General features: G+C 38.4%; 1 protein-coding gene across 5 annotated transcripts in view; it reads right to left on the bottom strand.

The window, feature by feature from the left end:
* Positions 1-12,961, bottom strand: part of STAU2 (staufen double-stranded RNA binding protein 2) — a 234,776-nt gene that overhangs the window by 89,341 nt on the left and 132,474 nt on the right. For all 5 annotated transcript variants that reach the window (XM_067553611.1, XM_067553616.1, XM_067553612.1 and 2 more), the window contains exon 12: positions 7,133-7,440. In XM_067553611.1, the coding sequence (XP_067409712.1) occupies positions 7,133-7,440 (308 nt within the window). The remainder of the gene's footprint in view (positions 1-7,132; positions 7,441-12,961) is intronic.

Raw genomic sequence — 12,961 nt, 5'->3', positions numbered from 1 at the left:
ATAAATTTGAATCACTGGCTCATAGCTGTCTGTGTGATAAAATGTTATTCTCTGTTAGGCCATAACTCCACAACTGATCGCAGTCTGGTGTCCGCTGTGTTCAGACAGGTCTCCACAGACTTCAGTGGGGTTCCTTGCAGGCATAGCAGTCTACCCACATGATGTTGTAGGATTGGAGCCTTAAGTATTTTTTGCTGCTAGTATGGATGAAATACAATTTGCTTTATTGGCCTTCTTTCAAAACTGTTCTCCGAATTGGGTCACTTTAAACAGCCTTGCAAAGGTTTTCAAAAATCATTTAAACCTAGTTATGGCCTGTCCACTCTGGAAGCAATAACTTTTTTAAAATGGATTTTTGAAAACTGTTTGCTAATGCAGTCTTCCAACACATTTTACATGAATGATGCCAGGAAGCCTGGGGTTATAATTTCCACAACCTCCTTTCCTTTATGTGTTGTTTATGCTTTTCCACTCAAACTGGCTAAGAGACTTTTGTATTGTTCCAGTACTGGAATATTTGCTGCGGGTCCAGTTTCCAGACCAATAATAGCTGCAAATGTTTCAGTTGAAGGGTTGGAGTCAAGAACTATATAATTTGGTTTTACATTCTAGATTTGGTTCCATTCCCCATGATCAGCATCAGCCAGATTTTCCCCAAGAAATATTTCTTTGGACTTCCCCCCTTTCCATAGAAACTTTGAATATATATGCTATTATAATAATTAACTTAACAACTAAAGCTACAAGGACAGTTACATCCAGATTTCTGTTATAACGCTGTTTTCATATGCTCTTAACTTTTCTCAACAATTTTTTTCAGGCTGAAGCTTTGCCAGTTTGTCTAAGCCTTAAGGCAATTTTTTAAAGAAACTTTGAGGAAAATCTACCAATCATTCTTGTTTTCTTGGGAGAATGGGAAAAAAAAAAACTAGCTCACCCCACCACCAAATGACCATTTGATCACAATTAAAAAATGGCTAAAATTCAAATTTCTTCAAACTTGGTATTTGGCTAGACCTTCCTGAGGAAGTGTCACTCACCCATCATTTCCTTCAGCTTTTTGAAAGTGCTTTGGACTGGCTGCTGGAGCAAGCAGTAAGCAGCATTGGAGGAGACTGTTATGATGGGGTCACTCTTCTGAGTGTATTGCCCCTGAGCTCTGTTTGCTGGGATTTCCCATCTTCTACCCCAGTTGACATTACTGCTCTGTCCACTCTCCCCAGCAGGCCTATGCAGTAAAAACATCCTGTTTGGAATGAGATGACACACTGAATTTCTTCAGCATGTTACCGTATTTCAGTTCAGCGGCATAAGAACCATTCTGTTAATTCCTGTTTTACAGCTCTTTGAATCTGGGGTCAATGGACGATGCTCAGAAATGTTCTTGCTTGTTTTTATCCCTAATCTAACAAGCATGCCCAGTAAGCAACTGTACTTCTGAAAGCTAACCCAGAGAACTTTGTTCTTCAGAGTTCAAACGCCTGGTAAATATCACACTAGAGCCTACTTCCTATTCATCATTGCTACATTTTTGGGATGTTATGAGTTTAAGGATAATTTCAAAATGCAGAACTAGGGGCCAGATCCTTAAACTGGTGTAAATTAGTATAACTCCATTGACTTCAACAGAGCTTTGATGATTTACACCAGCTGAACATTTGGTCCTACGTTTTCAGCTAAAAGCTGCTGCAAGTGAGAGGGTGTCAGAGAGCAAATATCTTGATGAAATTGTAGGATACACTGCAAAGACTGGGGAAGTCTCAAAGAAACAGTTGTTTCGTTTGGAGAAGAAAGTTGCCTCCATTAGTGCACTCTTCCCTAAAAATTCATAGATTACCACTGACTATTACCTCAGAGGAGAGCATATGTCCCATCTACCAAACATGGGATAGGTACAGCTTAGAGAGCTGGTGAGGTAAAAGGAGCATCAGAATTAAATTAGGAGGAAGGAAACAGCTACTGCTAAAATTCCCAGGGAGCTCTGACAAACTAGAAATGCAAATTATGCTGGGTCACGTACATAAAAAGAAATATTGAAAAGAAAGTTGCACCCATCCAGTGAAATTCTTTTAAATTTAACAAAGTAAGACACATTTCTTGACTCTGAACTGTATTTGGAAAAAGCTTTTGAATAAAAATGGATATTTCTGATCCTTCAGCTGCTGATCAGATCTTGCAGAAAATGCTGTCACTGGTCAGAGCAGTAATGGGTGCACCAAGTGTCAAATCCACAAAGAAATCAGATGATTACAGCTTTAACATTCAATTTATTTTCTTAGGGCTCAGTGCTGAAGCCTGACTCAGTCCATATACAAGCAGAATGCCCAGTGAAGCCAAATCTTATTGGTATTCAAGTTGCTGGAAGAGTTGCCTAAATAAGAACTTTAGTCCTAAACTCCTTCATTATTCAATAGTATAACAGTACTAGAACTAGCTAACTCTGACACTATTACTAAATAGTGAGTTCAGTGTTGGACAAACATAACTTTTAAAATTGACTAAGTGACTTAGAAACCTAAGTCCCATTTTCAAAAGTGACTAGGACCAGATTTTCCAAAGATGCAGCTAGGTATCTAGTGGTAATTTCAAAAAGCATCAAAGCAGGCTAGGTACCTAACTCCCAGGGAAATAAATAGGAGTTAGGAATTTAACCTATTTAAGTGCTTTTAAAATCCATCTAGGACCCTATCTGCAACTTTAGGTGCTTAAATTCTAATCAATGGTTGCGAATAGGTCTCACCTACTCTAGCTGATTGGACTTTGTTTACACCTATCCTCCCCACTGTTGTTTCTTACCCTTGGATGTATATATATATCTCCTATGTGACTTCTATTTCATGCATCTGACGAAGTGGGTTGCAGCCCACGAAAGCTTATGCCTCCAGAAATGTGTTAGTCTTTAAAGTGCTACAGGACTCTCTCTCTCTCTCTCTCTTTTTTTTTTTTTAATTCCTTTGAAACTCCATGAGACTTAGGCTCCTAAGTCACTTTTGAAAATAGCACTTATATGCTTTTGAACATTTTATCCATGCTCCCTGTTCCAGGGATCTTACAATTAGAGATGAATTTGAACAAAACCCCACCTGTGAACTTCTAATCCAAACCATATTTCAATAGACAGATCCAATCCCTAAATCCAGACAAGATTGGATTGATAGCCATATCCAAATCCAAATGTTCAAACTTCCACAAAGTTTGAGCTACTAGGATATACTTTTTGGTTTCAAGTCCATTTCAGAAAAAAAGTTTGAGCTACAAGCTAAAGGGTGAACCCCACTATCGATATAGAGTTCTGGTTGGGGCTATCTCTGTTTACAATTCAAGGTCATGATCGTTACACTGGGGCTGAAATCTGTGCACCAAGAGTAGTCCTATTGACTTCAGTGTGTTCAATGGGACTTCTCATGTGTGTGAAGTTACTGTGTAAGTCTTTGCAGGTCTGGCAACTAAATCAGACACAGACAAATACTTGAGACACACAAAATGCTACATTTCAGTGAGTGATGAGTGAAGAATGCCCCGCAATGCAGTTTTTAAGTAAATCAGTGTATAAAATGGAACAGTTAAAAAATAAACAGAAGTGGGAAAACAGTTATACTGTGCAAACACTGCAATCAGTGACAAATTCAAACAGAAGTTAAATGCAACTGAGCTCCTATTAGGGAGCCATGATAGTGAAAAGATGAATGTATCTAAGAACCTGATACTGAGATCACTGCATGCAGGTGCACTACTGAAGCCAATGAGGCCCCACACAGTTGCATCATTGTGTTCATGCTCAGCAATTGCAAGATCAGGCCAAAAATTATGGGTACCTTGAGCCCTACTATCTTTACTTCAGGAAATCTCCCACTGTATTAACTGATGGACTCCAACTAACTCTAATGAGTGCTTTGCCTTAGTAAGAACTATAAGGTTAGACCATTAAACTGTTAGTAAGAACTACAGGGTTAGATCATTAACTGTTTCTCTAGTGATTTTAAATGAACTCTTTGAAAAAATTTACTACACTTAAACTGTCAGCAAATATGTTTTAACTTCTCTCTTCAAGTTACAAAGAAGTGAATAAAAATACAGTCATTTAAAATAACTATTTTAACCAAAACTTAATTTTCCTTTAAGCAAATTTTAAGAAATATTTGCAAAATAATTAACTTGTAGATCATATGCATACATATTTTATCAAGTAAGTACTAAGAATGCTTTATTCAGACTTTGAAAAGGCTTATTTGTGAAGTATTTGGCTTCATTAAGAATGGTAATTTGAACTCTGCCATTCTTGCAAAGTATCCACAGATAGATAGCACCTGTATTATGATGAGAGAGAGCTGCTATTTACCATTTACAAATTTCTTTGGAATAAATCATGAAAATTTAAAACACTTTTTAAGCACTTTTTCACACATTGGTCTTGATAGTTCTCAACTATTAATTGTTTGCAACAGAACATGACTGATGTCATATATAAATGGTTCAGAAGAATTTAAATTAAATAACCAAACAACAAAAGGTGCCCCTTGCAGCTAAAGAAGTTCAATGAAACATCATAAAAAATTCAATAAGCAAATATTTTTGTTTACATTTACAATAATAAAACTTCAGACAAGTATTTATTGTTTAAAAAAAATACATTATAACAGAACAGAATGTATATGTTCATCATGAAAGACAAAACTGTTGTTATTATCTGGACCAGAATGCAAATACATGCTAACAATTCAAAAATCTTTTAAGGGCAATCAGGAAACATGAAACAAGCTACCTGTTTGTGAATGTACTATTTTTCTACTCGGTAAATATGCCTGAGAAAGTTAACCTGTAAAGAAATAGGCTTTTAAACTCTTAAACACAAAGAGCTTTCTACAGTGAAATGGTGAAGAGACCTGTGATCTGCAACTGACAGGCCACTAAGCCATTTCCCACAGAGATTCTGTTCATTGCTCCACCTCAGTTCAGTGATCTAGCAGTGGCACAGAGTTTCACATCAATACCAAATTGATTCAAGCAAGGTATTAAAACGGCATGCTAATATGATGTAAAATTACCAGTTTATACACAGAGGGTATATGGAAATCATATAGATTCTTTACCAAACTTAGTGTACTGTTGTGCAGTATTATGAACAAGTAAAAAGTAATGATAAAGCAGGGATTATATGTCTGGCTCAAGTTAAGACCCTTTAAAACTATACAATTTCAACATAATCATCTAGATTCAAAGATGAAAAATCAGGACAAACACAAGGAATCATTTTACAGTAGCCACAAACTATAGCTAAGTAGGAATCAATATGTAGCTTGGGAAAACAGTACCATAAATTGTGCTTTGGCTATATGAAAATAAAATATTACTAGCAGGCACAAGCAGTCTGACAAGAGGTGAAAGGAAACAGTGAAAAAACTTTGGGGATTGAATTTCTTTTCATCAGGATTTGTCTGTTCCTACTGCATGCAGATGACAAATGGAACTCAGAGAAATATAAGATTTTTAACTGTTATTAGCAATGTAATTCTACTGTGACGGGTTTTAGATTTTTGCCTTTTCTTGTATTAGAAGAAATACAAACTAATTAATCAAAAGCTATAGACTGAGGACTGTTCAGAATCTGAGTGCAAGTTTTCTTCATTAAGAACAATAGGCCAGTTCCAGTCAGTGCAAATTGATGTAGCTCTGTTGAGGCCAATGGATCTATGCCAATATATAGAACAGTATCTGACCCTATTCCTCCAATTTTAGCGGTCCTGTTGAAATCACTACAAGCAACTGCATATTTTGTAAATTACATGGGCTTGAAAAAAAACAATCATGGGCATACAAAAATTCTAATAGAAATTTTAATTTTCATAATTTAGTTAAGCAGATAATACATGATCATACTACATGAGTTAGATCATATGAAACAAAGTTATCAAATGAAACAAATTCATAAGTCTGAGAAGAAAAAAACACAATGGAATTTTAGCAAAAGCCAGACCTACCCTCCAATGTTGAAAAACATTAAAATATACTATTGCACATATGTATTTTTCTGAGTGTGATCAGAAAGCAGCTTCCTTCCCCCATCTATAGCACTGCACAAATGGCTTGGTGCATTACGGAGGCTTTTTACTGGCCTATGAAGTATAAGGTATTGCCCACTGCTGGAGACAGGTTATCAGACTTGATGGACTACTTAACTGATCCAGTATGGTAAATACTATGTTATTCTTTCACCAGTAGTGTGTATGCCATCAAGAGCACTCTATGCTGCTTTGACACCAGACACGCTGTTAAGTTACACCTTCTAATCAGTACTTCATTCTTTAGTCTACTTGTAGCATGTGCAGAGGGGAAAGCAGAACACTAATTAAAAGGAGAACTATAAGGCTCCCGATTCAGCAAAGTCTTTAAACAAGTGCTTAACTTTATGTATGTGAGTAGTCCCACTGGTATCAGTGGAATTATTCACATGCTGATCAGTAAGCATGTGCTTAAGTGCTTTGCTGCACAACCTCCTAACAGAGGAGCCAATATCAGAGCAGAAGGAGAGCACTCAGAGAAGGAGACGCACAAAGCAGTGCAAGGGAAGTGGGAAACATCTTTTAAGTTTATAATTGTTTAAGGAGGACAAACAGGGAGACAGATGGGTTAAGATGATATCTATACTGAAATCACAGGGTGTGATTGCAGCTCAAGCAGCCATTTCTGAGCTAGCTAGCTAGCTCAGGTCCTGGAAAAGCGAAGCTTCGGCAGTGCACGTTTCAGCGTAGGTTGTACAAACCCACCTGGAACCCTGGGGTAATTATTCACAGGGCTAGCCTGCACTGAAAGACATGCTGCCACTGCTCCTGTATATGAGTTAGCTAGATTAAAGCTCGCTTGGGTATGTACACTCAAGCTGCAATCATACGCCATACTTGTAATATAGACATCCCCTATGATAAAGTGAATTGAGGAAAAGGGACAGAGAAGAGAGGAGGGGAATGTATATTGTGTAAGGGGGTATCTCCTGGATCCAATAACTTCTTTAAGAGCCCTTGCTAATTTTACAAGATAAGTGGCATGCGAGCTCGTACTCTAGAGGGCAAGCGGGAAATCTTAGATGGCAATGCTATGATTCTGGCTGAAGAGCTTCATTTTCCTCCTCCCATACCTGAAAGCCTTGAATCCTTGCCAAATACTCCAGCTGTTTTGAAGGCTGTACTGCAGAGCAGGGGGAAGCAGGAGATATTCCTTTTAAACCTATGGCTTCAGCAGTCGGGGATGTTCCATTCATGAGAAGTTCCCTGGCAATTGTAGCTGTACTACTAGTAGCAGCAGATATGCTGAAGAAAGAGCTAGAAGTCTGGCTCATTTCTTTGGATGACAAATAGCTTACAGTGGTGCCAGGGGCGGCTTTGTTGCGGCTTGCTTCCATCTCTTGATAAACATCAGGTGAGAGATGGAGAATTCCCTTTGGTGCTGAAAATAAAAGCAAAGCCCATTCTCATTACATTTGCAGTGAGTTAAAATGGACAACTATCCCATTGTCAGTTTAGATGCTTCCCACCTGAAAACAAACTGTATACTTATAGGCAATGGGTTTTCTGCAATAGTAACTGCGAGTCACAATGCATAATCTACTTGATTATAACCAAAACTGGTTTTAAATGGACATTAGAGCAGGACCCCCTCCCTCCCTTTTTTTTTTAAAAGTCCTAAACCTGTCCTCTAAAATTGTGCTTGAAATTTGGCATTCACAAGCTAACTGGCATGCATGAATGATGTAGTTAGATGTCAAAACCAACGAGACATAGCCGCAACCTCAAAAAATGATAACACAATATTTATTTTATTGTAATTCTCTCCCTTCCCACACCCCCGTATTGTCTGTTGTCATCATTTGCTGTGCTAAAGTGTGTTATTTAGGCTGCATACCCTTCAGTGCAGGAAACGGTTTTCTTTTTTTTAAGCATCATGTATACCTCTGGCACAGTATATATTGTATATAGTAACATCTATCTTCTTGACTTGCACATGAGAAGGTGTGTTCTTTGTTCAATGTGAACGTACATCACCCATTTACGCCAACAGGAATTATGCTAAGTATTAAAGAGACCCAAAGAATTTATTCATGTGCAATCATGGAAAATCCTTCAATATTTCTAATGACACGTAGTTACGTAGTTAAGGATAATTCCTCTTGACAGCTAAATTTCAAAATTTTAAATAATCTTTTTAGACAATAAAGTCCCAACCCTACATACCCTTGTGTACCTGAATAACTTTACAGGCTTGAGGAAATCCACTGAGATTCTCATGTGTGAAAGATCAGAGTTTAAGTGAGGCAGTCTTAATATACAGTCAAGCAGTGTTTTGAAAAATAAATTATATCCATTTTGCAGATAGTTTAGAAGGTAGTAATGAACATGAACATGTTTTATTTCATTACAACAAATATATTGGAGCCTTCTATTGGTAGCAGTCACACTGCCTTAAAAGTGACATTTGTGACACCTGGCAGTATGGGAGTCCCATTTTACAATGGTAAACCAGTTCAGCAACTAGCTTAGCAAAGAGAATAAAAATGCTATGGTCCAATGTTTACCGATTATTTAAATTGCAGAACAGTGTTAAAGAAGAAATGGAATGGATTTCTAGTGTCTTAAACTGAATTTCCCTAATCTCAGTGGCACAAATGCCATTTTAAAAATAAGATGTCTGCTGCCAGGAGTAGATTTGGAAATACCAGGTATAATTAAAATCCTTAACTTCAAATATATGGTGAACATGCTTCCTTGTTGAACTTTCAAACTGCTGTCTGAGCAAACTGGTTGTAGGTGTGTCTTTTAATTGCTTTATTCACAATTTGGCTTTTAACTCATTATAAGCCTCATATGGTTAGACCACAAGTCAATATTGTTGATTATAGGCATGAAAGGGTTTCATGAAGTATCTAGTTATATTGTTAAAATGCGAATAATTTAGTGACCACAGTGATTAATTTCCTAACAGGAGACATAATGTGCAGTCTAAGTGTCTGACCTTGCAACCTGTATTCACACAAGTATACAGACTCATACAAACCCCACTAACAGAACTACTCACATGAGTAAAATTAGAAGGACTGGAGCCCAAATTTTGGCTCCTCCCCCCCGAGCAACTCCAAGAGCAGATGCAGAGCTGCAGCATCCAAGCTACTATTCCTCAAACCTGTCTGCCTGTGCAGGGCAAACACAGGCAAGGAAGTTCAAGTGGCCTGGTGACAGGGAACCCTGCAGTGCTCCATACAGTTGCTTCAGGCTCCCACAGATGCACAGTGGGAGGGATACATGAATGGAAAGAGCAAGCTTATCCAGCTGATTACTATGTCCTGTCTCCTCAGGGCCATGGAGTACTGCAAGGCCCTTGCCTAGAGCTTAGAGAGCACTATGGCTCCAATCCTCCAACTGACTTTGTGTGGGCAGATCTCCAGTGAAGTCAGTGAGGCTCTGCACAGGCACAAGGGTCCACCTGTGTGAGCCTCTTGCAGGACGGAGGGCTAGATTAAAATCTTGCATGGCTTCTGAATGGCTATGCTATGGAGGTGTTGGGGAGGGGCAGGAAGAGGATCCCTGCACTGTCTTTGTCCCCTGGCAGATCCGTGCAGGACAATCTAGAATACAGCCTTATAAGAATAAAACACTATATGCATCTGTATAAAGCAGAGTTATGTACAGTGTTTTAATGATGGCTCTTCATTTAAGACTCAGATAAATCTCACCTCACCTCACATTTTTTAAATTGCTTTGTAAAATGAATACCGAGTTTAAATGATGGAAACAGATATAGCATATCTCCCAGTAAACTAGGTGATATAAACCAAGAAACAATCACCACAAAATAGAGTGATAGGTACTCGGCACCTCCTGAAATCTGACCCATTGTAAATCCAATTCCACTAAATGGTTTTGAGAAATAGAGGTGATTAATTCAATAATATAAATGAAAGAATACATTGGTACAGAAATAAGATTATAAAATAGAATCTATGCTGGAAAAAAACAGTACAATGCTAACTTTAAAAAAAATGTTTTAAACCAAATTAAGTACTGCAGATGTCTACTCCATTGATGTAATATTACTTAAAACAAACATTTCACATGCTTTCTCAGCCTTTTCAATGTTTTTACATGATCCACCCAAATATCTAATTGCTGTCTGGAACAATAGTTTGGATTTTTTCCAGACTACCAAACTTTCTAAATGTTAAAATAACTAATATATGGCATATGATGAATAAAAAGATATTCAGTATGATATATCAAATGTTCTTATAAAGTACCTACATTGTTATAGTGGAGATGGTAAATTAATAATAGTAATAGTACTTTGCATTTATATGACACCTTCCTCTGAGGAGTTCAAAGCACTTTAAAAGTATTAATTAATTAAGTCACATCAGACAAATGAGAGATATTATTGCCATTGACTATTTTAAAAAACAAAATAATGATGTATTTTAGACATTATATTAATGCACTTGTAAACTATTAGGATTTTAACTTCAGAATTTAAGATTAAATGAGGCTAAATGAAATTTGCTTTAAAACAGCTGCTGATGAAGCATAGAAAACTTTAAAAAAATCTCTTTCTGAACACTTCTGCTAAGAAATATATTTTCTTAAGTTTTATTACCTATTTTTAAAATAATACTAGGGATCCTCCTATAAAAATCCTTTGTGCCTGCTGCTTATTCCTAATCTGAATTTATAGCCTTCTGCTTGGACATCAGTTTAGTTGCTGTGGAAATTATGATATCATAAGATGATGATTATGACATCAAGTGAGGAATGAACTGTAGGAGCATAAGAACTCTTCAGAAACAAATATCAGAAACTGCTTTCATACATATACTTTTGTTAATAAAATCTGGGAGACAAGAAATACCAAAAAAATGAGATATCCATTGACTTATCTCTAGATAGGAGTTGTCCAAACGGCATCAGTGGATCTCTAAGTGAGCAAAGGTCTTATAAGTTTATTATTCCTCTGTAAAATCTAGATTTTTATGTGAATACCAAGACAAAATTATCATATGCAAAATTCAACACAACGCTTATTACAGAATCACATGTAACTGTAAATCAAAAGGATATGGTCAAGATGCAGGGTAATATATGAAAATTATCAGGAGTCTTAGGAGCTATATTTCACCATACACATCAACAGTGGTGCACTTCTGCTGGACATAACCTGGAGTTACATTCATGAAAGACTTATACATAATTTCCATGCAAAAGCATATTATTTACAGCTGTGGGCAATCATGTAAGCAAAATATGCAGATTAGCTATGCAATGTAATCACTAACACTTGAAAAATAATTCTTACCTATTCTTTAGTGGTAACTGTTAGCAGTATTAAAATTGTAATCTCTAAAAAGACTTCCAACCGAACAATTAAATACAGGTGTGTGTGTGTGATCTTCTTTTGTCTACATCTGCCAATCAGATACTAGAAAACTGCAAAGTGCTATGGAGGCACACAATATAAAGGGCTGGATTAAGATAATGTAGGGGCTCCGGTAATATCTGTACATGGATTGTCCCCATAGTCTTACCCCTGTGCTTTGCTCCCATCCCTGCTTAGAGTAGAGTGGCAGGGCTACCAGTGCAAGAGGCATCTTTACTCTTACCTACCACTCCTCTCTGGACAGGCCGGGGCCTCCCTATTCCCTGGACTACCACTCCTTGTCCTCAGACTGTGCAGGAGTCCCTCCCAGAGGAGAACTCAGCCTTCAGCAATCAGCGAAAAGGATTTTGTGTGAGAGGCCCCTTGCCAACTCCACCTCAGCAGAGCCATGGTGGGAACACCCCAGACACAGCCTCTCCTGGAGTGGTACTGGCAAGGCCCCAGGGCAGTGGGTTCCTGAGTTAGCAATGCAATAAAATGAATGCACTGCCACAGGGTGGGGACCGACTGGGCAAGCAGCAGTTCTGTAGAACAGGACCTGGGGGTTACAGTGGACAAGCAGCTGGATATGAGCCAATAGTGTGACCTTGTTGCCAAGAAGGCTAACGGCATTTTGGGCTGCATTAGTGGGAGCAGTGCCAGCAGATCGAGGGAAGTGATTGTTCCCCTCTATGCGGCACTGGTGAGACCACATTTGGAGTATTGTGTCCAGTTTTGGGCCCCCCACTACAGGAAGAATGTGGACAAATTGGAGAAAGCCAGCGGAGGGCAACGAAAATAATTATGGGGCTGGAGCACATGACCTCTGAGGAGAGGCTGAAGTAACTGGGCTTGTTTAGTCTGCAGAAAAGAAGAGTGAGGGGGGATTTGATAGCATCCTTCAACAACCTGAAGGGAGATTCCAGGGAGGATGGAGATAAGCTGTTCTCAGTGGTGGCAGATGACAGAACAAGGAAAAATGATCTCAAGTTACAGTGGGGGAGGTCTAGGTTGGATATTAGGAGAAACTTTTCTACTAGGAGGGTGGTGAAGCGCTGGAATGGGTTACCTAGGGAGGTGGTGGAATCTCCATCCTTAATCTTCTATGATTCTATGAATGGGGAACTTAACCATCTCAGAGCCAGCACAGGGCTGTCTGCAGATTCCAGAAAATGTCTGTTCGTCAGTTACACTGGGTCATGCTTTTCTTCACAATGAGGTTTAGAATTTTTTTAATGTGAAAGCTGAGATCCTGATGTTGTCATGTGACTTCAGGAGATGGTTCTCTAGACATGGGCCTCCATCTCAATCCAACTCTGAACATACCAGACCTAATTCTTTCCCTCCTCTTGTTCAACACTGTCAGGGTACTCCTTCTCCCCCACAAATTTCAGTCTTTTCTTGCTTCAAGGCAGAGCATCATTGTGCTGCCCTAGAGCACACTAGAAAGCAGATTGTAATTTGGAGAATCACAATTTGCCTCATGGTCTCCCCTCTGCACTGAGGAGAAAGCTACACTAGTTGGTGTGTTGGGAGGGGACAAGGCTTTGCCTACTCCTTCCCTCACCCC

Source organism: Emydura macquarii, unplaced genomic scaffold (genome assembly GCF_026122565.2).
Source record: "Emydura macquarii macquarii isolate MOO-44397 ecotype Brisbane River unplaced genomic scaffold, CSIRO-AGI_Emac_v2 contig_1477, whole genome shotgun sequence".
Lineage (NCBI taxonomy): Eukaryota > Metazoa > Chordata > Testudines > Chelidae > Emydura > Emydura macquarii.
This window is presented reverse-complemented; position numbering and strand designations above follow the sequence as displayed.